This window comes from Stylophora pistillata, chromosome 6 (assembly GCF_964205215.1).
Source record: "Stylophora pistillata chromosome 6, jaStyPist1.2, whole genome shotgun sequence".
In the NCBI taxonomy this organism is placed as follows: Eukaryota; Metazoa; Cnidaria; class Anthozoa; order Scleractinia; family Pocilloporidae; genus Stylophora; species Stylophora pistillata.
In genome coordinates, this window is record NC_142524.1 from 35,411,526 (window position 1) to 35,438,019 (window position 26,494).

Consider the following 26,494-nt stretch of genomic DNA (forward strand, 5'->3'; position numbering starts at 1 on the left):
GCAATAAAACTGGAAAATTGTGTTTAAGGGATGGATTTTCGCCAGATTTCTTCAGGAGACTCTTTGTTTCGACTCATACGACAACAAAACCATGATCAGGTGAAAATATGGAAAATAGTTGTTTAGGGCATTATGTAAATTTATATCATGTACCACTGTGCTCGTATATAGTGCGATTGTCGTTCTTAGATTAACTACAAGAGCTGGGTTTTGATGCTTATAGGAAAGCAAAGACATGGCGCGAAATTACTTTGTCATAGACCTGATTTGTAAACATGATCGCCCATGATCTGTAGTGGTCCTCCGACCTCTTGCGATGGCGGCGGCATAATTTTGAGTTCAACAGCTGTTTCTATCTTCAGCTCTTCTTGATCATCGTTGTTCGCGGAAACAGAGAGGAACAGTAATGTCTAGGCATTTGAAGTCAACAAGAGCTGATCAATGTAAGTATCGTTGATGAGTCAACCAAATACCAAGGTTGTGCTGTGCTATAGCTTAATAGCATCAATAACAGTTGTGCCGATTTTTCTAAACCGGTTGCTCCTTTGAGTCAAGAAAACTGTTTCAGTGACGTCACCGTTAACGCAAATGCAAAGAATGACTGCAGATTCGGTAAAATAACAAAGCATCGATCTATTTATTATGTCACATTTGTAGTACTCTATGTATAAAAATACGATCTGTTTTGTGGTTTCTTCACATATGGACCACTCAAAGGCAAGGGCAAAGCATATAAAATTTTTGCCTTAATTTTACAGAATCGGTTCATTCAGAATCAAGCATGGATCCAGTTTGAATTATTTTATTTTGAAGCTGGCCATTTAGTGTCTGTTTTGCTATATACATATGTCTATATGTTGTAGTTTGATGAATTTTAGGTCTTATTGGTTCCAGGCTGGCATGAGTTGTTTTTCCCTTAGCTCCAGATATATAATCATAATTCTCGATCAAAGGAAATGCACTGAATTTAATTTTACTCGAAATTATTATTCTATCTACGGGTCATCCTCGGTGTAAAAACCCGATGAGGTTTTCTTTGTTTCATGAGGTATTGTTTTGCTGCACGCTATTGTTTATAATGTTTTGTTGTCTTTACTTTACGTCACTCGTGAGCTTCACAGGTTTTTACATCAAGGATGAGCCCTATCTATAGTGTGTTGGACGTTTGTGATGTTGCACCATTCTTAATCATCCTGTTCAGCAGTTAATCCAACTGCAGAAAATGAGACTGCATGCCTTCCTCGTTGTGCTGTTAACCTTTGAAAAGTAACAGTGCTACCAAAAAGTTATGATTTAGATATGAGGAATGTTTTTGTTTAGCATCTTCCACAAACAAATTTGAAATACTACAGTTGTTATTTTGCCACTTCTGCTCTAGTAGTAATACTTATCCTCTGTCAACAGTCAATGCTAAGGTCCATGGCCTGAAAGAAATATTCAACAGATTGGACAGAAGAACATATCCATTACCCACAGGAAATGATGTTGCCAACTACCTTAAATGGTTTCAGCAAACTTTGCAAAGGTGTCACTACATTGTATTATCATTTTAAAGCTGTCAGAATCAGAGAAATGCTAGATTGTTGTTAATTTTTTTACTGGCAGTAAGACGTAATGTTAATAGTAGAGCTTGCAGAGTGTAGCCCCATAATTATACAAAATGGTAGTAGTAACCCATCAAGCTGAAAAAGTATGGACTTATGTCAGTACAGGCGTCCATACAAGGTGCTAATTTTAGCATGCACGGTCAACTGTACCATAGGCACGTCAACGCCACGGCTTTGTCCAGTAGTCCAGTGGTCAGTGCACTGGGCTCTGAGTCAGACAACCCGGGTTCTAGTCCTGGCCGCGGCAAGGCGTTGTGCCCTTGAGACGTACGGGAAAAAAAAATGCGAGCTCTGCTTTTAGGCTTGGCTAAATCTATATATTATTTCAACTGTTTGTTATCAGTTTGGTGAAAGAGACACGCCCTGTATTAACAGAAGACAAGCATTCATTTGATCGTCATCAGTACCCCAGTATGGACTACACAGGACTCTACAAAGCTCTGGAAAAAATTGTGAATGTTGTTCCAGTTGTGGAGATTGGAGTTGAAGGTAGATGTTTAGACAAAGTGGGTAGTTTGTTTTTTAGCCAAGAAATTTTGAAGTGCAAGTGACCCCCAATGTTTCAGTCTGTCTGATCATTTTCAAAAGTAATTTGTACAACAAGTTCTCATAAAGAAAATTGGATTAATCCAAAAGTAATTACATAGTTTCACTCAATTTTCTTTCTTAAACCTTGGCAAACATATTCCAGCCATTCGCTAATAAGAAATGAACTTGTGGTGTGATTGTGAGCAAGGGTTCAGTCCTGAAAAAACTGTTGTGGATGACAGTAACTGGCATATTGGCAACCTGAGCAAAAGTCGCCATCAGATTCAAGTGAGGAGTTATATGTTGGTCAAGTGTTATAAAAATATGGTAGGCAAAATCTGATTTGTCAGTTTTGCCTTGATTTCATTAGCGATAACACTTGAGAGGTAAGTCTTGCAGTTTGATGTAGTAGCCTCCTAACAAAACTGACTGATTAGTTTTTGCAAACCAGGCTCACCAGATGTCACTCACAACTATTGACAGTGATCCATTTCAGGAGTGCTGTCATCCTGTTGATCAGAACAGTCGACCGACTGTTAGTCCTGGGATCAAACCTTTTATTAATGATTATATTACTTGCTCGATGATTTTCTTTTTCTCTTTCATCAGCTTTTGCAGACAGCGTGTTGTCTATCATGGCATCATTGGTTCCTTTCTTGAAAAAGGAAGACCTTAATGCAATGCCGATGGGTTTAGCAATGACACTTTCGATCTGGCCTCCGCAAACTCACAACCACATCATCAAACTACTGGCTGGTTACATTCTTCCCATTCTGTTGGGTAATTTTGTCTTCAGATCTTTACCAAAAGTTTTGATAATAAGAATCAGATGTTTCTGGTTGATTATCACTGGAATAAGAATTCTCGCAGCATAAGAATTTTGATGGCGATAAAAGTTACTTGAAGGAATAATCGAAAGTAAAGTTTACATTTTTTCTAACCAGTGATGCTTGCGTTAATGTTTCAGCTTACCAGTAAATACTGTTACTTAATTATTTTTCAAAGGTTTTCATGTCATTTGGACTCTGTATATTATGTCCACAAAGCCATGACAACTGTATTTCCTACATTCACTATAAGATAAATTTTTAATCCATATTACTAGAAGCAGAGATTTTATTTTCTCAGACAGTCTTTTTTCATTAAGCAGAAAAACTAAAAAAAATATTCCTATTTTGGGCACGATATATCTTTCTTAGAATAATATCTTAGATGAAAGAAAATGTTTGCTTCAAAAAATAGTTTAAACATTGTTTTGTATCCAGTTCAAAATGGTTGTTGTACAATTAAAAAATTCATTGTACAAAATTTATTTTGAATCAGATTTTTTTTGTCTCAAAGATGTTTTAGAGCCAGATGAAGGTGGACTTTGTTATGCGTCCCTGAGCTGCCCCGCCCTTATCATGTCAATCTTACAGTACTGTCCTGATTGTAAACAGCATGCACAGTTTGTTGAAACACTTATGAGATTTAAGAGTGACGTCTGCGTGGATATTCTCGCTGTGCTAGCCTATGGTCCCCAGCCAATCATTAACTCAGCTGGACAGGTCTTACTTCACTATTATCCACTCAAGGATGTTGGTAAGGCCCATGGCAATGATAGGACTGTTGTCCCAAAAGATTAGGTTTTTGCCCTCTAGTCTAACAACTCTTTGGAACTTTCTCGGGTTTTGGTCTCTCAGAATTTTGAGGAATAGTTGTTTGTAGTGTCAGAGATAGACTGATGATCTGATAACTTTGCTGCACAGTACAACTTTGAAGTATGCCTTGCTTTTATGCATGATAAACTCAAATGGAAAAATTTAGAGGTTTGCAAAACTCTGGATGAATGTTAACTTCAGGGGTAAAACAGAAAATTAGCCAATTTGTGCATCAGCAACGAAGGAAAGAATGCGCAACTGAAGCTCTTGAAATTGGCTACTTTTTTAAAGAATGTGTCTTGAACTGTGATAAAAGCAAATGATAATATAATTAATGAATTATTGTTGTGACTAACAATGAAAGTAAACCAGTCATATTTTCTTTCTGGGTCAATTTGGTTTGTTTGGCTTTCTGCTTAGCTGCTATCAAGACAGTTAGGAAATGTGTTGTTTTAGAACACATCCCACCCCTATATGCTAGATAGAGGCAGTTTTAAGTCCTTGATAACCAGAGGAAACTAGAAAAACTGGAGGTTCTAAAAGGGCTGGCAATGAGCAGCTCTAAACCAAAATCAGAAGTGATAAAGATGAAAAATGTAGGAAATGGGAGTGAGAGGTATCTGTAGTGTTCTTTTAACATTTTTCTTTGGATCTGAATTAGTTTTAAACACAGTGTTTCATAGGGATTCTTTCTTGGCAGGTTGTCAGTCATATAACATTACTTGTGATTCCTTCTTAGGGGGAGCTGATGACTGGCAGTTTGTCTATGAACCCTGGCATCCACCAAACTGTCAAAACCAGGAGTGCACAGTCCCTCGAAAAAATACACCAACCACAATTTGCTTGGATGCCTCATTTGCCTCAGCGCAGTGTGGCTGTTCTCCTCCAGTGTTTATCTGCCAGAAATGTACCGAGGTAGCTGCTCGTGACATCCCTGAAGAGAAGCTTTTGGTAAAGATTATTCAGCCAATGGGCAAGATGCGAACAACTTGTGAAACAAAGGAGTGCAAAGGACAAGGGAAGCCTTGCAGTGTCATGTGTTTTTCTTATGGCTGCGTCAAAGATAACAGGTAGATCCTAAACGTTTCTCCCTCCCTCAAGGATTTCAGCGACATCGTGAAAAAGGGGATAAAATTACCACTTAAAGCAAGGTTTTGACGGCGATGTGCATAAAGCATTTAATCACATAAACCATACGAACTTGCTCGTATATTCAGTAGAAAACCATAATGAAAGCTGGACGGGTTGACGAGAGCTTGTTGCTGTCCGGCGCGCATTCACGCGGCTCCTTGGCATTTTCGAAGAAGGGAACTCTGATTGTGAACTTAAACTTAAAATAAAGTAGAAGTGGGAAAGTGAGTCACGTTTTACAACAAATGTATGTTGAGTTTCTTGTCAGTGTGGCTCAAAGAAAGAAAGGAACACTTTTCCTCGTAGAATTCTTTCGGAGCTTAAAAGTCTTATGATAAAATACTTACTTACTTCGGTCGGACCTGACGGGAAAATTAGGGACTTTAAGCAACCCGCGACGGCTACGGCAACGAGAACCGTGGCGTTGCCGTCCTGACTGCTTAAAGTCCCTAATATTGTCTACTTAGTCTTGATGTAAGGACCTCACACACCCGGTCCGCGCTTCATGACCTAGAGTCAAATATTCTCGCGTTCGGCCCTCCCACTTAGTCAGTAAATAAATAAGATATCAGAGAATTCTCAGGCTAATGTGTGGAATTCTCCTGATAAATTTTGGTGTCCTGTGCTATTTTTTATTCAGTTGTGGAAATTCTATTTTTGGTTTACACTGTACTTCTTAACGAAACCCTAGATGATGTTGAGTAGCCTTTTAACACTTGATCTCTTTTTTTTCATCGATAGATATATCACAAAAAAGTTGAGTGACAACCTAATAGTTTTCATTATTGTTTACAGATTAAGGCCCTTGACAATGTGTCAGGCGTGCCACGCCAATTATCACAGCACTGGTGACGGGTATCACCATGTGACACAGAACTTGTTCCCAGATCCTTGGACTCTACAGGGCCCAGACCAAGCCTACCCCTCTGAGGCAGTCATTCGCCTGCTCGGAGAAGCACAGCCTTGTCAGAAAACAAGGAATGAGGCCATGGGGTATACGATGCATTGTAAAAATTGAATTTGATTTCAGTACAATAGAGAAAACTGATGGTTGGACAGGGATGGTCGTTTGTTGGTTTCAACGTGTAGTTACAGTGTAATACCTACTTGTTAGGCTTCACCCCGCATCCATGATTATACAGAAAATGTATCCGTGTTTATTTTAAACCACAAATCGAGTCACACCAGTGGCATGTGCCGTAATACACTTGGAAGCTGAACATCACTAAGTATTTTCCGATCCTAAGTGTTTTTTGGGTTTTTTTGGAGTGATAAATTATATGAAGAAAGCAAACAACAACAATTTCGTGTGTTTACAAGAAATTTGAAAATTCCTTATTTCCCTAGACTAGTCCAGAGTAAACTCGAGGAGGATGAATTTGAAGACGATGTAGACAATGACATCAACAACCGACGTATGCTGAGTAGATTGGGTGTGTGGCTTCTAGTCGGAGTATGCAGTGAACCAGCCAGGTGTGAATCTATGGAGAGACTGGGCCGACTAGTGTCCATGGTGCTGTCATGGATCGAGACAGCCTCGACTCTCAGACGAGATTACGTCGGCGAATTGTTGAAAAGGCTTACCAGTCAGTATGTCTGTCGATGGCTGACGCAAGTTCGAGATAACAAGTTCGATTTGTTGTGCGCATGCCTGTCCCCTGATCCTCCGGGATATGTGAGAGTTGGAGGATGTTGGGATACAATGTCCAGTAAAGAACGGCAGCACATGGAGGGACTTCATCGCTTGTGCTGTGCGATACCTCACAATATTGTAACCAGCGAGGTGCGTAATTAGGAGCGACTCTTGTTGCTTTTGGTTCCCTCGCAGCCTTTGCCCGTCGCTGCTTACAGAAGGCTGTTGCACCATGTTGAAATGTTTTATTATCGTTCTTGCCCCTAGATTTGGGATGTTGTTATGCCCCAGTGGATGGAAGCGATTAAGGCAGATGTTCAACCTGAAGAGTTGGGAAGGTTTAAAGTGTTGTTAACGTGAGTTTACCCAACAATCTGGGCCTGGGACTTTGTCCACAAAGGAGAAAACAAAATTGTTAGCAAGTACAAGGCAGTAGTTTTTCATCATTTTTGCAGGAAAAGCCTTAGTTTCGAAAGATTCATAAGATACATTTGGCCATCAAAGGTAACAAGAAAACACGTACCTACCGCAGCAGAACAACAGTCTTTTTGTGAAGAAAAATGGCTTGATGTAGTTGATAACGTGGTTGTAGCTTTTATTTGTTTCCCCTTTTCAGTTTTTCGTTTTGAATTTTTATATTTTCTTTCTCAGGAAAATCTTCGACCCCTTGCTGACACCACATAAACTTACCCCAGAAATTACTCTGGGTTTTATTAAGAAAGCACTTGAGTCTGCTGTACCTCGCCATCAGGTTGAGGCACTAACGTGGCTTCAGGTAAACAAATTCTTCTTTTCTTGTTTCAATTACTTCAATTCATTGAGGGCACAACGATGTGATAAGAGACGAATAAACTGCTGTAAAGTTGATCTGATTTAGGAATAAACACATAAAACTTTCCAGACCTTAAAGTCCTTCAATTGAATTTTCATTCGACACCTGAGACAATAATTATTCGCTCGGGGTGCTAAAAATGTAGATCAGCGAAACCAGCGCCTTAAAACATTCTCACTCAGGCGAATGATCCAAAAAAAAAATCATTCTCACTCAGGCGAATGATCCCAAAAAAAAAAAAAAAAAAATCAAAATACATTTTGAAGCAGAAAGGTGACGAGAGAAAGAAAATAATCGAGTAAGGAGTATTCTTTGATTTTGCATTGAATTATCAAAGCTAAAATTATCAGACTATCTATGACAAACAGGGCAGAGAGTGGATATTCAGGTCGTGGGGGTGAAATTGTTTAGACTGCTATTGTATAGTGTCGTTTTAAGGTATTTTTTCTTCGCTTTTATAGATTCTATCACAGTTGGATATAATCATCCCGCTTGAGATGCTGCTCAGTATCTTTATCAAGGTTGTTCAAAACTCATCCGAGTTCTCTGAAGGAGTGACCACCATGTTTCCTTTCCCAACCTTCACGGTGCAGTCACCGATGACTCCAACCGCTGAGGGCTCGCTTATTTCAACACCGGTCAGTGGCGTGTTGTCAGAACTAGGCGAGCTAAGTTCAAACCTGTCTTGTTTCATCATGGAACTAGATTTACTGGTTAAACAGGTATGTTAAGCAACGGTTTGAAGTGATGCTCAGGGTTGTGATGTGCGACTCAAGTACATTAATAGCGAGTTTTTCACAAAACCGTGCAAAAGAATATGCTTTGGTTACTTTGCAAGAGAGGCTAACTCACTGGTAAAGTTCATTTGAAAAACGAAGTACTGTTGTGTTTGTATTGTAGGTCAACATTCAATATATTCGTGACAAACATGTCCCCAACAGCTCCGAAAGAGAACACATAAAAAAACTTCTGGAGTGCATGCTGGACTTGTCCTGGGCTGGTAGCCATGGCGACCACTCAACTGTTTGTGATATGTGTAACATGACTGACATATGGTTCAAGCTTGCGCACATGTTGCTGGAGACTGTGTTCCCTGAGGGAGTCGCGTTACCAGAAGATGACGTGTTAAGTCACGTGACGTATGGGGGACTGTTTAAATCAAGTGTGTCAAGTAGTAAAGGAATATCAAATAGGAGTTTGTGTAAGTCCAAAGAGAACTTCTTTTCAGTTAAAGCGATTTTTCAATTGACAGGCGAAAATCACCACAGTTGCTTTGTTTTTGCTTTGCTTCGCTCTCGTGCCACTCTCTCTCAACCAATCAGATAAAAAATAAAAACTAATCACGACTTGAGAAAAGGGGGTAAGTTTCTAAAGAAACTGTGGTGCTGCGTCGGTGGGGGTAACAAGATAATTTGGTAATATCAACTAAGTTGAAATTGTACATTGGCCACCGTAAAGAGTTAAAAAGCTGACATTTCGCCTTGGTCAGAGCGAGGGCTAACGCTCGAAACGTCAACTTTTTAACTCTTTACGGTGGCTAATTTATAATTTCAACTTAGTTGATGAAATCAATCGCGTCTTCGTCGAACGCGTTTTTCCGCGCTTCAGGTACTTTTTTGTTTCTACTTTGAGTTCTGATTGGCTCTTAAAGATACTTTCCTTTCTTCTGATTGGCCGTTGTGATAACTTTGGTTTTGGTTTTTACAAAACGTAATGTCGAGAGTAATCCTGGTTAATATCGGTTTTGCTGAAGTTTGTCATGTGATTGGTCGCTCCCACCTCTAAACCAATAAGGTGCTAAATTAAAACCAACTTAAACACTCGGTCATCCACTTTCCCGCGCATGGAAACATATTCAACGTACTTCGGTTCTTCATTTAATCCTTATAAAACTTGCGTTTACTTTAGCCTTTTCTTCCATTGTGGTTCTTTTCCTTCTGGTTTAACAACGATCCTAATTTGACATGCGCAAATTGACTCATCGTAATTTCACTTGAAGAGGGTTTTAAATTAAAGTTTTAATATTAGGGCTCTCTGTGTTATTGATTAAACTCCTCTTTGATTTCCAGCATCAAACAAAAGTCAAGTGGAAACAATCGAAGAAGAAGTCTTTACTGAGACTAAACAAGACCTTCCTGACGTCACAGACAGTTATCAAGGTGACAATGATCCTGAGCCCGCAAATGTTACCAGTGAGGCTGACACGCCTTCAGAGTTGAGCGAAAATGTCATCTCTTTTGCGGCCATGCGCAGTATGTCTGCTGGCATTGGTTCGTGGAGAAGTGCAACAAGTAACAGCAACTGGGGCGCGGTTTGCGATAATTTTCCTCAACTGAATTTGCTGCTCGGTTTTCTTAAGGTAAACATTTATTTGCAGCACTTACCTTACTTTGCCTGGTATCTTTTCAACAAAATTTTCGAAAATCTGCACAGGGATTTATGAAGTATGTCCTTTTTGAATTTTTGCGCTCAAATCAGCAGTTAATTAAAGATCAACTTCGTTCGCCGAATATTCTCTGAGGAACGAGGTTTATCAGGCTTCCCCAAGCGGGATGTGGCCAAGTATTTCATCTTTCTCTACTTTTCCTTGCTTTACAGTAGAGATCTCGATACCCGCCGATTTCTTGCCTCCTGTCTCTAATTGTCCATTTCTAACTTGACACCCAAGATCTTCAACCCTTGAGGTCCCTTAGAATGAACCAAGTGGATGCACTTTTGTAACTTGTTTCTGTGTCCCTCCTTTAGGAGCTCCCCCGCCAGGAGGACCATAATGTCCAGCTAAGTATTTTGAGGTGCCTTAAAGTGTTAGTACTGCGCGGTGATTACATGCGGATCGCCATGAATGCCGATGCAGATTTCCTGGCTTATTTACAAGAGATCTTCTTTATCCCAAAGTGAGAAACTAGTGTGAGAGTGATACTGTATAATATGACTATTATATTAGTGTTCGCCAGTCTTGTTTGATCAGGATATGATATTGCCCTTGTTGTTGACCTCCTGAAAATCAAATTCGTTTACTAACGTTCTTGATTTTTGGACTGATTTTAAGATTTTACTGAATTTATTGCGGCTGAAAATGAACAACATAAAAAAAAAAACTAGTAGATACAGCAACAGGTGAATATTGCTATTCACACGCGCTGATTGGCTTGTTTGGAAGTGACCCAAGTACTATTCACAGAAGCAGCTGAAGAGACAGAATCGCGCGTCAACAATATAAGTTTCGGCCATATTTTGACATATGACAACGATAAACTACCTTTTTTGGTATCTGTGTGGAATATACTAAAACAATTATTCACTTCTGTGTTGGTGAAAGTGGTAGATATTTGCCTCCCCGCTTCGCGGCTCGATAAATATCCACCACTTTTCACCTCCACTTTGGCGAATAACTGCTAACTAAGCTAACTTTCAGTGAAGCAGGGTTGCATTAAATGGATTGTTATTAACTCTAGGTATGGGGAGAAAAGGTAACACAATTCAATAGTGACTACTTCGTGGAACAAGCAAATTGATTACTTTATTAGCGTGTTACTTTACCAGTGTGTTCACCACGACGGATATCTGTAACCTTTTTAAGAATATACAATGGGGGGAATTGGCGTACAACAATGCTTCGCACTTGTCTCGCCAATTGTCACTTTGCTTTTGATTACAATGGCGTTTTGATTTTATCCTTCTTGTTTAAGTTTCCTGTATGGTTATCTTCGATTAAGTCAAATTTCATGTCGCTCTTCTTTTGTCAGTATATGGGAGCTTCTACAGGCTGAACACTCAGAGATGTCTCATCTGTGTGTACAGATTCTCCTTCACTGTATCTGTCTTCCTTTTGGAGCTGAAAAACTCTGTGATCAGGTTGAGAGCGCTTTCTCCGACGATGATTGGCGAGAACGGTCATCTGCCGTGGAAAAAATCGCCATCATCGCGCGTTTTCTCGAAAAAGAACACGTCAAGTCAAACAACATAACTATGTCTGCCTTGGCGCACTGTTTTACATATTTAGTAGGAGCTGTTGAAGACATGTGCACGCCAGTGCACCTAAGGGCCGTCTACATGTTAGGCACCATAAGAGCCGGCTCGTTAAAGGTCCTTTACAAGTGTATTGAGCACCAATATGATGCCGTGCCTCGAGACCGTCTTCTGTTAATCCACACTTGTCGGATATTGCACCGAATACTACCCCTCCATACCCCCCTATGTGGAAAGTTCTTCATCAGTCGTTTCAAACATCTCCTGATAGAAAACGCAGAATTTGTTTCGTTGGGGAGTCCCAGGGGACGAAACGCATCTGGAACAGCGGCAATGTCAACGAGTCCTAGCAGTGAAGCGTCTGTGGATGGAGGGAATGATTCGGCAAGAAAAATCGGTTTGTTACTAACTTGTTTATGTAAGGGTTAATGATATGTTCTGCTGGTTTTCTTCCAGCTTACTTACCGATGTCTTATAAATCTCTGCATCCTTTTTAAAGCAATTGAAAAAGGAAAAGACGGTCTATTCTTGGACCGATACACATTTTTCCTAGGAAGAATAATTTGCGTCAAACTACACACTGAAGAAAGAAGACGATTATTTTGTAGAAAAGTCGGTTAACAATTTGATTTTGTGTTTAATCGCGTAGATATCTACGAGATATCCTTAGGCTAAGGAAGAAGGGAACATGTAGAGGATACGTAGGTTATAGAAGCTTTTTTTGATTGGGAACCAGCGCCTCGTTCCCTTGGAGTTTTTCTGCAGTTCTGTTATGTAGACTTCATGACATGTTGAATATGACATTGGAAAAAAGTAGTGCCTAAAAGGGATATCCCAGCATGAAGCTTTATTGCTTTCATACCTAATGAATGAACGGTCTCATATATGTGTGCAGCCGTGAGGTTGGACAGGCATCCTGCAAATGATGTTTGCTACTAAACTGACCATTACTTAATCCCTTTGATTTTCTTCTCTCAAGCTCCTGTTCTGCGTTCTCAACCCAGTACCAGATCCCTGATGGCTCGCAGCGGCTTGGGTCAGCTTCGGAGAACCTCTTCGTCGTTTCGTTGTAGCTACACTTTTCGTTTTCCAGGCGAGAGAGTCTCATATAACAGACAGGTGTCAACGGGATCAGAAGGTAATATCATAGTTTCCGCAGAGAGGCAGAATTAATCGTCCATTTCTGGGTAAAACGTAAACTCGTTTGTGTCATACCTGTCAAAGAGTTTGGTATTGGAATATTTTCTGTTTGGAAAATGTGACATTTGATGTGTTCAGTTGTAGATACAGCGATTTTAATTAATTGTTGATAAAAGATTTGAAATGTTTAGCGAAAACATGTGGTTGCAGGTAAGAGTCTTTAGTCTTTCGGCTGTGGGAGATGAGTATTCTTTACCATTAAACTCCCCCAGTCTGCAGACAGCAGACAAATTCAAATATTGTACTGAAAATCACGCGACTTCCATCTCATTTTCTTAAGATGAACAATCTTACTTATGTGTCTTGCATTTAAAAGCTTGAGAGATTTCAAACTTCCCTCACGTAAACATCAAAGAGCAAGTCTTGAACGTTTAATGTCTGTCTCTCAGCCATTTTTGCGACGATGTAGAGCTATTTCTTACAAGACGTGTTAGCAATTGCTATTCATAGAAGCCTGCAAGACATTTGTCACCTACGAACCTAGTGTATGGCTTGATTTTCCAGCATTTTCTCTTCAGCCCAGTTGGCAGAGTATCGGCAAAGTTGATTCTGAGATCTAGATCGTGAAACTGTTCATTTCTTTTTATTTCTTAGGTAAGAAGTCCTCCAGTGGCGGCCGACAGCGGCGGACAGGTGGCTTTGTGAATCAGTCAGTATCCATCGATATCTCAGACCGTATGTTCCTTGGAGGCCGCATCCAGTCCAACCTCCCTACTGTTCAGGAGGAGGATAACGAGAGCTCCCGCCAGTCGGTATCCTCCACTGACTCCTCCTTCAGTCAGCTGCTGAGTGTTGGTCAGGAAGGTAGCAGCATGGAGGCTGAAGCCACTCATCAGCTGGTCACGTTGGTCATGGACTTCCTGAGCTACCCTGGAGCTAACAGGGGAGGGGAGCGGTCAGAGTTTGTGAGGACAGAAAGCTACGAGGTCATTCAGATGAGTCATTACCTAGGCGTTCTGATGGGATATGACATTAAAGTTGGAGAATTCACCGGCAATCCGCGAAGATTAAGGTACAGATATTCATCAATTTTCTGCATATTATTTGGCCTCACATCAAAGCATTTGTAATGGGGTACGATTGATTGTCTCGATTGTCTCATCACGTCTCTAATTAAAAACTTTTCTTTTTATTAGAAACAAATTCATATTTGCAAAAAAATGCCTGCCCGCCGTTAATAGTTTAATGGCTAGGACTTCTTCCTACGGGGGATCCAACTCAAGAATTATCATGTTATCTTGCTCATTACGTAGCAACCTTGAAATGAGGCGCTTATTAACTTTTTCCTTGCAGATTGTTCCCAGTATTTCACGCCTACATGGCGGGAATTGTGCAAGTTTTGGATCAAAATCAAGAATGGGGCAATGAACTTCTCAACCTTACTCTGCAACTCTTATTGTTCTGTGCGGCTCCTAAGCCTCAGAAACGAACGCATGTCCCGGAGTTTTCACTTGTGAGAGTGCCACAAGACATGCGTCAGACATGGCTTATGGCTTGTCTTATAATATTGTATAAGGTAAGCTAGAATTTAAAAAAAAAAGACCTGAAGTTATAGTTATGTTGCAGAGCAGAACCTCTTCTGATTTAATAGTGCAAATGGTTACCAGCAAACTGTCAGGAAAAACAGACGCGATGGGAGGACGGAGGGGGAGGGGTGGGGAGTAGGGGGTAGGGGGGTGAGGCAGTTATCTGCAAGGGAGTAGCTGTGCTGCTAGTTGCTTCATGCTATGGAAACGGGGACAGTGATGAGCTTTAAGGGTCGTAGGAGATAACAGTAACGTACCTGGAAAATAACGCAACATAACATGCCAGGGCTGACTCGTAGTTGATTTCTTTCCTTCCCAGTATCCTTTTCACGCAGACTCCCATAAACGAGATACGAAGAATCTCATTCAAGTTGTGATAAACACATTGGAGGCCCAGAATCACGTTTGTAAGGGACCCAGAGAAGGTTTTCCAAAACGGGCCAGTATGGCGTCCATATTTGGGGAGTCGTTCTCTGTGGGACCAGGAGATGCGTCCATTCGATCAGGTAGCAATGCTTACTTCAAAATAACATTCTTCTTAATAGAATCCATATTTCTCTATTGATGTAATCTTTGAGGTCTTCAAATAAATGTCAAACAGGATAAATCTGCCCTTTCTTAAAAATTTTGATAAAGGTCCGAGAGCCATTGAGAATGCAGTGTAGGCATGCAGCGCGACTTAAGAAAAACAATAATTTTTGGAAACCATAACCATTCTAACTCCCCCCTGCCCCTCCTCCCTTCTTCTGTCGCCCCTCTCTTCGCCCCTACCTAGATACTCTCCCGCTCCTTAACTTTTTTATTTACTTACTAAATGTTCTTACCAATTTATTAGGTTTATCGCGATAGTTGTTAGACTTGCTTTGCTTTTTCTTCTGTCCAGACCCTCCAGGAAGCCCTCTGCGTCGCCAGAACACCGACAGACAAATGTCATTACCCGTCTCCGTGACAAGTAACAAATCACGTGACGACGAGAACAAAGACAAGCGGCATGCAGAAAGACAGATCTCCTCACCCTCAGCATTTAACACCGGAAAGTTTCCGGAGAAAATCGAAGATGAAAAAGATAAAGACGAGAAACTTTCGGAGACGAACCATGATCTCCGACGGTTACCCGAGACTAACCTTAATGAGTTCGGTGGCGTTAGTTCTTCGGAGCGACTTTTGTCTTCCAGCTCCTCAACCCAGGACATGTCGGCGTATACAGGAGGTGCGTTCCGATCAATCCCGGCTTCTAGGCGCGAGGAAGACAAGGCTGGAGGAGAGGGGACGCCTGGAACCGAGAACAAAGGGCGGAAAGGTACGATAGCGCCTGGTACTTGAAGTAGCGTTTAATTCAATCTATGCTCCAAAATAGCTTTCCGCTTTCGGTGTATTTTTTTTTTTTTTAATCGTAGTATGCTTGTTGCCCGGTGACAACATGCACCGTGTTATTTTCAGTTGACTGTCGTTAAAGTGTCGTTAGTTGCATCGGGCTTTAAATAACTTCCCCTAAAACAAAACATAAAGAATAATGAGTACAACAAAGAAATACGATTTTCAAATATCTTCTAACTGGTGGAAATGTTTCGTTGTTTGTTTGTTTCTTAAGCATCCAATACTTTTGGCACCAAAAGTTCTAAATACAGGAGCCTACAGTATTTCATAACTAACTTTTAAATTACTTTACCATGTTCCTATTATTTCAGCTCGTCCTCTCTCGTGGCGTGTTCGCCGCAACACAGGAAGTAAACAAAGTTTTTTCAACTTTTCTTTGCGTTCTAAGAAGTCAACACATTTAAATGGTTGGTAACGACAGTCGCATAAAATGATAAAATCCTAAACTATTTAACGTGTTAACCTGAGCGCATTTAACTGAGATCTCTTGTCAGGTCCTCTAAAAGATATAGATAAATACAGGTTTTATCTGCACTTCTTAACATTGTAGCGTAAAATATTTTCATTCATTGTAAGCAGTCTTAAATTGCCCAACTTATCAGTTTTAAATTTCAGATGGAATGAAAATTTACAAATATCAAAAGTTAAATAATACATTTTAATGACCACCCATGAGTATTCATTAAAATGTATTATTTAACTTTTGCACGTAGATTAATTAATAGGCGAATTTGAAATGTAATTCAAACATAACATGCTGCGATTACTGTTAGGAGCCTGGAGACGAGATAAATACTTAGTTCACGAATGACTTTTTGTTATTCCTGATGACAGTCTCCACAGAGTCAACTTGCAGTCGTGAAACACGTGATGTGAACTGGAGCCGGCCGGGCAGCGTTGAAAGCTCGACATGGACCAACAGTGTCGAGAACCGAAAAGGTTCAAAGTCCAAACTGTTACCCAGCCACTCGACGCGATCTTTTGACAGGGTCTTGGAAGGGACCATTTATAAGGACCCTTTTGAGGGGGACCTGGAGCTCGACTCTTGCCCTGAGTGCGGGACCTCTCTCGAACAGTTTGACGAGGAGACCCTCAATTTATGTATTGTGGTGCTTTCTACATTTGCTCATCAGAGCCCCTCAATGGCAATGCCATTCCTACTTCGAATGCTAGAGTGTGTTGCGAGGTAAGGTAAAGGGGTCTTTTGAAGATAGGTCCTTGAGATATCTAGTTTTTTTTTGAGACAAGAAGCCTGGAAAGAAAAGGAAAAAAAAAAAGAATTCAGGACTATTCCAGAACTGAAAGCTGTGACTTCACAAAGAGTATCTTATCGTTGTCATTTCAAACGTTTTCCAAATGCAATGAAAGTATTCATTCACATCGATTTTAATAGCTCCTTGTTCATTATTCTCATACGATCTTGTTTTTACTTTACTTCTCAGGAAGTGTGTGCATCCTATGTTTGCTTGGCAAGAGAAAAGGTAATTTGCTATTAATTCTACTGAATTATGAAAAACAACCAAATTTTTGCCAACAAAACATTTCATTTGGAAACCATCACGCAATGTACCACATCGCCGTTACTGGCATTTTAGAACCACGTGAATTTATTTTCGTGAAAACGTAGCTTGCTTTGCAAGCGGTTTTGTTTGCGCATTGAAGATTGAACTCTAGACCCCAAAATCGAGCAGCAATTTTTAAAGACATAGAAAATGACATATCCAACCTTACTGAATTTTTCGTTTTGTTTCCCCCAAAAATTCTGATTCCAAGTGTTCAGCTCTTGCTGTTGTTCCCTTGAACTATCTCTCCTGAGAAAGAAAAGACAGCAATTACGTCCTTTTTTTGTTTTTGTTACCTTTTTTCTGTATGTTTTCAGTAATAAACACAATCATGTAATACAAACAGATATAGACTGCCAATGAAGAAGAACAAGATACAGAATCATGTAAATGTGATTTGCTAAAGGTCTCTACCTTGAGGATGACCGGTGCTCATTTTCGCGGTTACGCTGCCAGCTAAACGGTCCGATACAAGCTGCAAACACACATTTTTTCGATTATTTATAGTGTTGTTTATATTTTACTTTATTTCCCGAATATTCTTATACTAATACTGACTCAAATCTCAAGTTTTTTCTTAATTTTTAGTAACCTGCTTATTCCTGGTTCAATAAGAGAAGTTGCCAAACAGTTTCTGAGATGTGTTCTCATCAAGCTTGCACCGAACGGCATCTTCTCAGAGCTGTTCCGTAGCTCTTTAAAAGGTAATAAATCAACTGTGCACTGCTTTCATTGGTAACTAATCTCAACAGACAGCGATTTTATGCCTATTTCCTCACATAGCTGGTCATTTGCTGTCTGGAGTATTGAAATAAAATTCCTTTGGAAAGGTTCTCTAAAAACACCCTGCTACTGAACTATAAAACTGTGTCATGACTTCTAATTGTGGACAAGATTTTTCGACACAGAGTGTTACCAGGTCGCATGCAAAGGTTGTTACAAAATTGTCTTTGTTACAAGTTCTTGAACACCTTCCGCAAAGTTATTGTAATCAGTCTTTTCAACAATTCCTTTTATGAGTTACAAGTGCCAACCCTCTTTTCTATTCGGCTTTGCACAGTAAAGAAAGTTGTTTCTGTGACTGAAATGTTCTTCCTAGAAATCTTGTGTGTTGTTTGGTTGATTTACTTCCCGAAATTCACTAGTACTAAATTCATCAGTTACAGGCACTCGTTTATTGGATTGTCTTCTCTTTCCAGATGTCACACTTCTCAAAGCTGTTGCAATCGCCTTGAACGATTTTTCATCATTTGACCAAATGTCTCCAATAGCTTACTTGCTGGAGGTACTGTAAGATCTTAGCGACCTTTCTTCTGTTTTGTATTGGTAACCAGTCTGAAAGCTTCAGTTGGATGTTGATTTAAGGGAAAGTGTATAGTTTTTATCACTGTTAATGTTGACAGACAGAATATTCGAATCAAAGGAAGTACATCGTGGTTCCGTCTTTAACCTTTGTCCAAGCACTGTTTATAGTTATTTAGTTGAAACCGGGAGGTTTGCTTGATAGACACCCGTAATTCCTAAATGAGTCCTTCGCTTAAGAAAATTTTAAACTTCTTTCTGTAGTCTACGACCGAGCTCAAAGTGTGTAATTTTTCTTAATGTACATGCACAAGTAGGCTTAAAATATTGCTGATATTGGTAATCTATATGACGCTTATCATATAAGAACCAATCATACGGCCCAAAATCGGAAAGGTCTAACTTTCAAAATTTCCTTGTTCTAACCTCTTGACAAATATTCCATCCTTGTGTTGAACCAGTAAAAATACGTATTCACTTTAACATTGTCTGATGTGACATTGAACTCTCAGAGCTTACATCAAAACAATTCTATGAATTGAAGTGGAAAGGAGTTATTTACGTATAATGCACGATCCTCGCAGTAGAAAGCGCTATTTAGGTAATAGCGAAAATCAGACCTGAACAAAATCAGGCCTGTACGGGATTCGAACCACTGACCTCTGCGATACTAGTGCAGCGCTCTACCAATTGAGCTAACACGCCAACTGGGAGCAGGCCGTTAAGTTGATTCGTAATAAACCCGTGATGATAAATCAGATACAATGAATATATGAAGTTCATATATTTTGAACTGCGGTTGTAGATACGTATAATGTACGATCCTCGCAGTAGAAAGCGCTATTTATGTAATAGCGAAAATTACATAAATTACATAAATAGCGCTTTCTACTGCGAGGATCGTGCATTTTACGTATCTACAACCGCAGTTCAAAATATATGAACTTCATATATTCATTGTAACCAAAGGAGTTATTGTTAATTTTAAGTCGAAACATTTTACTAAGTTGCCATACGCCATCCGTTTTAGGATGTTCTTGGGTCCAGGACTCTCAGTGACCGCGTGCTGGTGTTGCTGAGCAACATGGACACTTATTTTCAGTTTGCCTCACGTGAGCCCACGAGTGCCTGGGAGAGTCAGCTGTCTCACTTCGAAGCGTTATTTAGGAAGCTGCCTTCGGTGTTGCAAGAAAATGTAAGTTCCGTGTTTGTAGTAAGTGATGTCCTAATTCAGTAATTTGGAGTCAAATGCGCTAATTACGGCTTTCCACAACTGAATACCACCTCTCTGCGCACGGATTTTATTTGATAAAAAGAGTTTTGGTGTCCTCCACCATCGTTTTGTTTCTTTTAACAATCTTGTTTTGTCTTCCTATTTTCTTTTATAGTCCGATGTGACACCAACATTTCGTGTCATGACTGCGATACTTAATGCGGCGAGTTCTTCTTTCAAGGTGAGAGCATTTGACTTTTTCAAAAAAGATATGTTTGCTTTATTTATTGTTCAGTTGTTGCTAAAGGTCTGCGCTACTTATTATTGTGAATTCTTCTTTCAAGGTGAAGGATCTCTGCGCAAAGAAATCCTAAATATCTAGTGTAATGTTATGCTTCATTATTCGCTCGACTTCAGTCAAGCCTTATTGTTCCCTTAATTCGTTTTTTCGTTTATTTTCTCAGATGTTGCTGCCGTCCTTCGCTCAGTTGATCAGTTACGCCATCAACAAGTGTTCTTTTCAGCTTCAGGATCTGCTGGAACTCTGTGTGAAGTGCACCGAGACTTTTCCCAAGGTGTGCCAGTATTTCTCTCGCGTAAAATGTCGGTCTGTCAATGGAGTTCTTCGACCCAAAAAGCACGCACGTTTCGTGTCTTTCCCACATAAGATACAGGCTTGTTAATTGCGGAATGATTCAAGATCAGATAGGGTCAAGTATCATCATCTGTCATCTTGCTGGAGTTTACTCCCATGGCACCATGGGAGTATTGCTATTTCCCTCTCCTCTCCCCCGATGGTTTGCTACCCTCCTGGGTGGATAGAGGCACTGTAACTGTGAAGCGTCTTGCCCAAGAGCATAACACATTGACCCGGTTCGAAGCCGGAGTCCAGCGCGCAAACCAGAACGTTACAGTCTTTTACTTATAATTTCAGACTGATCTGAATGAAATATCATACTTACTTGTTCTTTTTTTTCTCTTGGCTTAAATCTTTCAGGAGCGTAACAAACTGTTTTTGACTCGTGCTGTTGTGTTGGGACTGGTCCATGCTGTTAAGTTTCGTTCTTCACTTCCCGACACGAACCTCCAGTCTGTACTTCAGGTACATGGTTACTCTGCCATTTACAAAACTTTGATAATTTCCTCTTTAATTTTCCATCAGTCTCTGTACGAGATGCTTAATTTTAAAACTTCGTCTCTCAATAGTTTGTCGCTGTGGATGCTGGCAGCAGGATCAGTTTTGGTAGCGAATCTGACAACGCACCTTATGATCTGCCATTTGGGGTGAGAATTGTGTGACATTTCCTTGCATTGCGTTACTTTTAGAACTTTTCACGTTCTTAAAACCTTTTCTCTTTCTTCACAGTCACGCACTCGAGCCCTTGATTGCGTCCGTCAGTACATTGGAGAAGCGGTTGAATTTATAAGGGACTGGAATTTTACCGCCAGATCTAGTAAAGTAAGTGATAGGAGGTCAATCGCCTGTATTGTTTCAAAGTCCAGTTTAGGGTAGCTTTGGAAAGCTGTTGTGGATGACAGCGACTGAAGTTTCGACAGCCAGGGCGGAAGTCATAAGAGCAAAGATGAGGATTGTGAAGCTGACTTTGTGCTTAGGCGAAAAGTTTCAATTCGGTACGATCTGACACTGAAATAAAAAGCTATAAAGTTATCTGTTTAATAGAAACGACATTCGTCTTTTCCAACAGGAAAACCGCCAACTGAGTGAACCAAACCTGCATCAGACAACTTTGCCGATCGATCTGAAAGCCAGTGTATCTCAGCTGGTGGCATTGGAGCTAACAAAACACACAGAAGACAGCAAAATGCACAACAAGGCACTGGCATGGCTCAAGAGTCCTCCAACAGCTACACAGTTGGGGTAACTTCTCACTGTGCTCTTCAGTTTGCACCGTACTTGAACTCTCCAGAGTCCCAGTTTGATAGCATCAAGTGACCACAATTATTACTACTCCACAAGGGGATGCTAGTCCGTCACATATTACCCCCCTCCCCCCCCCCCTCCTTCGTGTCTCATCAGGTTTCCCAGATTGTTCGCCGGCACCTCTGTTATACTCCTGATGACGCACTGTGACAGTAAATTGTTTCGCCAAAGAACACGACACACTGATTAGGCCAAGACTCGATCTCAGACTTTCAAATTGGAAGCTTAGGCGCTGATCATCTTTCCACCTTACTTGTCTCTTTATCTCTTACAGGCGTCAAGAATTGCTGGATTGCGTGACACATATGCGACTGCTGGCTTGGTTACTGCACGGCTCATTGTCACACTTCGTACATTGTCGCAATACTCACGTCAACTGTCACCCAGTCAAGTTTGAGGAGAACACGCATATTGCAGACTACGTGCTTATAATTCTGTTCAGCTTTGCGGAACAGCTTAAGGTCAGTATACCGGTTTTTTGGAGTTGATAAAGGGAATGTAGAATAAAGTTCCATAATCGATTTGTAATCCATGTGTGTCTTTTTTATCTTCCTTATTCCTAATGGTAAATGAGTTATCCTTTAAAGGTTTTTTTAGCCTGCCAAACTAACATTTTGACGTTTCCCTCTTTCCCTCTAGTAAGGGACAGAGGGGAACGGAAGGGGGGGGGGGCTGCAAGGATTAAGATATTTCAACCAAGGTTCATTTAAATCATCTGTTTGAAATTCATTTGCCCTATTTGAACACTGTCAGCCTCTGCTTTTTCAGGAACCTTTGAGCAAGTCTGCCCTATATCATGCGTTTAATGTTTGTGAGGTAAGGAGAATGGAATCGTTCGCTTTCTATTTTGCAACCAATGATTACATATTTCACACGGTACAGCTGCTTGCTTAAAGAAGATATTGGATTATGTTCATGTTGCAAACAAAAGCCTCTGGAAGCGTTGTGGTCGGTCGTGGAATTGTAAACGAAAACGGACTTAAACCAATGGAAACAACAAGCTACATTACTTTTTTGTCATTTTGGTAGCTGTGGACGCTGTACTGTGATCAAACCAAGAGTCCTGGCGAATCGTCGACACATGCAGCCTCTATCGTCATGGAGTTTTGGGGAAAAGTGACTCCAGGAATTCTGCATCTTCTTACGCAAGCTAAGGAGGTGAGGAATTGTGGTACATCGCGATGCACAGTTAAGCAAATCAATACAGATTAAGTTGAGCTGCTGTTTGTGGAGCGAAAGTTACACGCTCAAGGGTTGGGAACATTTAAAAGTTTCACGTTACTCGAAAGAAAGATTCAACAGTTCTTGTCAAGATTACACTCACCCGTGCAATCATATTATATGATCAATGTTCGTCGTGTCCCCCCTCAACGACGAGTATATCGGGCAAAAAAAGGAGTGACTAACAAGTTATCAGGGTCTGAAGTTATTCTAAAGGAAGAGGAATATTATAAAGAAAACTATCTCGTTTTCCATGATCATGTTGAACGTCCACTTAAAGAAAGTTTGATTTTTTCAATAGCTGACACAAACTGTGAGTCACCACTTCCTGAACTTACTGGAAGCTCTTCAGGAGTGCAATTCCACCCCTCTACCCAAGGTAAGCATGTGCCAAGTAAATCATGAAGGTAACAATGTTTCTCTTTTGTTGAACAATGCAACACAATCGCGATCAGTGCAAAGAAATGTGCTTTGGCAACGTTTGAAAGTTGTGTTGAAGAAAGGACACTACCCTGCCAAACTGTCACCTATTTAAAGGAAACTGCTTGGCCACATGTCGATACGAATTTTATTTTGGTAAAACCTCCAACGTGGAGGAGAGTAAGAGATGTCATCAAAACGAGAATGCAAATTCGTATCCACAACCGAACATCAATGATCTGTTTTCTTTGTCTTGTTTTCATTTTTTTTTTTTAGTATATATATATATATATATATTCATAACCCGCCCATTAATTTCGGCTCGATTTTATTGGTTACTTTACGTCACGTGGTGCAAAATCACAGGACAGTTATCACGCAATAACCCCCGTCTGCTTCGATATTTGTCCTCCGATTTTTTCGGTATAAAAGAAACATAGTCAACACAAGAGTTTCAACTTTTCCGTTCTCCTATTTACATGGAAAGAAATCAAACTCGTTTTCTTGAGTCTAGCGATAGTGACATTAAGGAGCTGGTCGCAAAAGTCAAGTTTTTGAACAGCTCGTTGGAAAATGTGAACCAAAAGCGCCAAGTTTTCGAGTTTTTGTCAAGTTTTGGTCTAATCACACTGAAAATAAAGTTATTTAAACCAATCAAATGTACTTGCTTGCTTGCGTCAATCACGCGCATTTGCCATCAGATCACCACTTGTTTTTTTACTGTGTTTACGCGCAGTTTAATTGCGATGTGAAAATCAGTGGGAGGGTTATAAAATAAATAAACCCCGTTCTGGCTTACTGGTATGTCGGCTGATAATGTCCTTGGCTGAGAGGTTGTCCTCAAAATTTCATATTTACCCTCGAAGCTTCGCTTCTCGGTCAAATAGTCATTTTTAATAAATAAAAAAACAATTCTTTATTTAATGTGGTACCACACTTAGCTACAAGCTACTTTCCAGGAGGCCCACAATAAACAACAGAAACAAATAATTTAAATTGAACATAAATCGTTAAGAATCCCAACTGGCCAGAGGCAAATCAGTTGGCTATTTACAAGCGTGGCCGAGGATTTGATCTCGGAGCTGCCGTCAAACAAATCCAGGTAGTGGTCAGAGCGGAACTCGAACCCGGGAGCAGCGGATTGCGAGTCCGACGCGCTGACCACTCGAACACGCTGCCTCCGTGGACATCATCAGCCGACATACCAGCCGCCCGAAGGGGTTTATTGATCACGTTTTTAAATCAAACACAATTTTAAAACACTTTTTTAAGAGCACCTAATGCCGAAATCATCATCGAGGCTGATGATGTCACGGATTGGCTAAAGCACGAAGATTTGCTTTTAATTTTTCAATTTTAAAATATCTTAAGGCCTCACTGAAAACTAGTATACAGTTAAGATTTTTTTTTCTTTCTTTCAATAAGCTGTATCCGATGTGGTACCCAATCCTCACTTACTGCTTCTCTCAAAAGGTTAGTCATAGTATTAAAAGGAGTGTAAGTTTGGTTTTCCGTAAATGGTGTAGTTACAATATTCAGTTAATGCCGCAGGATGTGGCAAGTAGATTTGTTTTCGTTTGGGTATTTGTCGAACTTCATTAAATGCCTTTATCCAACATGCTTTTGGTTCATAACCAATAGGGGATGGGGGAATAGGCCCAAATTACTAATTTTACGACACTGATTTGATCCAGGCGACAGAGTTGGAGTCGTCGTAGTCGGAGTCATGAGAGCGCTTCCAGCATTGTGAAAAATCAAAAATTGGAGTCGTAAGGGGAGTCATAAGCTCGACGGAATCGGGGACGGACAAATCAGAACGGTTTCAATTTCTTCCGATTCCGCTTGAGATCAGGTGAAAATGAGATTGGATTCGCAGAAGTGGAAGAACTAAGCAATCACAGTACCAGTTCTCCGGCCATCTAAAGGCTCACGACTCCGACAGTCCAGTTTTCACTGGATCGGTACCAATATTTTTCTTCCGATTCCGTGGGTTTGATTTTCAGTAGATCGTATTGCTCTGCGCTTATGATTACCACTCCAACTCCATCGTAAGTGAAAACAAGTCCCAAGCTGTTGTCTGAAGGTGTGACAACAAAGCTAGCATGAATTAGGTGCGTGCTTGTAGCCAATCAAAATTGAGTTAATAACACAAAGATATTATTATTGAATGACTCTCAGTTATGAATAAACGCGGTCCATATCATTATGTTTAGTACTCGAACTGACTTGTTTTCTTTAGCAATCGGACGCTGCTCATGCGCGGTTGCGCAAAGCTCAGTCCCGAAAGCGAATCATCAAAGATACGAAGTCAGCACTGACCAAGTGGCTGAAACAACTTCAGTTCAAGATGGCACTCGCAGAACAATCACCCGATAATTCTTTGTTCAATAGTATATAGACGATTTTTTTAAAAATTTCGATCTGATAATGTTGATTCAAGAAGACGTTCTCTGCTGAAGGAAACAGTGCTCGTTTCATGATCAGGCAGTTATTGCAAGGTACAATTAGTTAAAAGGCTGATAGTTTCGAAAGAGACTGTTTGGGGCTGCGTCGGTGGGAGTAACGAAATAACTTGGATATATCAACAAAGTTGAAGTGGTAAATTGGCCACCGTAACGATTACAAAAGCTTACGTTTCGAGCGTTAGCCCTTCGCCCCGACGAAGAGCTAACGCCCGAAACGTCAGATTTTGTAATCGTTACGGTGGCCAATTTACTACTTCAACTTTGTTGATATATCCAAGTTATACAATTAGTTAAAAGTTGACAGCTACCATGAACTAAGCTTCTAACAGCTCCTGATGAGTGGGAGAGCTAACTTCGTTACATTTAAACGATGTTCAGTATTATTACAATTATTCCCTGGATAAACGGTAAAATCGCCAGAAGTATGATTTAAGTTGATTAGTTATTATTAATTCAATGAGGATAGCATTACTTGATCAGTTCTAAAAAAAAAATAATGTATTTAAGTATGTAAATATGTCACGAATAAAGGAAATTAAGTTGAAGAAATTCCATTCCTGTCAGCCCCCCCCCCCCCCACCCCACTCCCCCGCTAAAAATTGTTCCTGGACATAAAAATAATACGTGCTTGGGAAGTCGTTCGAGCAAAATGCAACTGTCAGTTCCCATATCACTTCCTTCATGGTTTATAAATTCGATGTTATCGTCGTTTTCGTCTCCAAGATTCAATATGCCAATCTGCTGCGTCCGTCCGAACACCAGGTTCTTGAAAAGGACCACCAGCCATTCTGATAACAGAGATATTTAAAAAAAGTCTCAACCTGGTCATAACATCCCTTGTTACTTCCTCTATATGTTTTTATTTTTAATTTTGTTGCCGTTGGTCCTGTAAACAGAGTATTTGAAGCGAAAATGCCTCGCCTGCA

The 26,494-nt window shown here is 40.3% G+C and overlaps 2 protein-coding genes and 1 long non-coding RNA gene across 4 annotated transcripts in view; 1 reads left to right on the top strand and 2 right to left on the bottom strand.

Moving 5' to 3' along the window:
* Positions 1 to 112: 112 nt before the first annotated feature.
* On the top strand, positions 113 to 26,117 carry LOC111347688 (protein unc-79 homolog). 2 transcript variants are annotated; one of them, XM_022954914.2, is made up of 38 exons: positions 113 to 443; positions 1,405 to 1,525; positions 1,951 to 2,096; positions 2,745 to 2,915; positions 3,477 to 3,716; positions 4,515 to 4,845; positions 5,702 to 5,899; positions 6,254 to 6,689; positions 6,807 to 6,895; positions 7,191 to 7,314; positions 7,833 to 8,093; positions 8,272 to 8,572; positions 9,441 to 9,730; positions 10,117 to 10,265; positions 11,118 to 11,737; positions 12,320 to 12,478; positions 13,135 to 13,552; positions 13,834 to 14,056; positions 14,386 to 14,572; positions 14,950 to 15,366; positions 15,755 to 15,850; positions 16,278 to 16,629; positions 16,886 to 16,924; positions 17,594 to 17,709; positions 18,205 to 18,290; positions 19,338 to 19,502; positions 19,696 to 19,761; positions 19,985 to 20,095; positions 20,518 to 20,622; positions 20,727 to 20,804; positions 20,887 to 20,979; positions 21,227 to 21,399; positions 21,737 to 21,923; positions 22,231 to 22,278; positions 22,492 to 22,620; positions 22,985 to 23,062; positions 24,529 to 24,576; positions 25,343 to 26,117. In XM_022954914.2, exons 1-38 carry the CDS (start codon positions 407 to 409, stop codon positions 25,499 to 25,501), a joined length of 7,047 nt encoding a protein of 2,348 aa, XP_022810649.2. In that variant the 5' UTR covers positions 113 to 406; the 3' UTR covers positions 25,502 to 26,117. The 2 variants fall into 2 exon arrangements, with proteins under 2 accessions (XP_022810649.2, XP_022810654.2); XM_022954919.2 differs by lacking the exon at positions 15,755 to 15,850 and having other exon boundaries at positions 114 to 443.
* On the bottom strand, positions 16,561 to 17,587 carry LOC148729601 (uncharacterized). Its single transcript, XR_015988956.1, has 3 exons — positions 17,420 to 17,587; positions 17,170 to 17,254; positions 16,561 to 16,695 (listed from the first exon to the last, which is right to left on the bottom strand). It is a non-coding gene; the product is annotated as an uncharacterized LOC148729601 (long non-coding RNA).
* LOC111347295 (uncharacterized) overlaps positions 23,994 to 26,494 on the bottom strand; it is a 28,183-nt gene continuing 25,682 nt past the window's right edge. Inside the window, 1 exon segment of the mRNA XM_022954555.2 lies at positions 23,994 to 26,356. Coding sequence (XP_022810290.2) covers positions 26,269 to 26,356 — 88 coding nt within the window. The 3' untranslated portion in view covers positions 23,994 to 26,268.

Excerpts from the sequence above, each read along its gene's own strand:
- LOC111347688 (XM_022954914.2), top strand. The coding sequence starts at position 407 with ATGTCTAGGCATTTGAAGTCAACAAGAGCTGATCAAT. Across the intron at positions 5,900-6,253 it reads ACAAGGAATGAGGCCATGGG|ACTAGTCCAGAGTAAACTCG; the intron begins GTATACGATGCA and ends TTATTTCCCTAG. Across the intron at positions 16,925-17,593 it reads TTTGCTTGGCAAGAGAAAAG|TAACCTGCTTATTCCTGGTT; the intron begins GTAATTTGCTAT and ends CTTAATTTTTAG.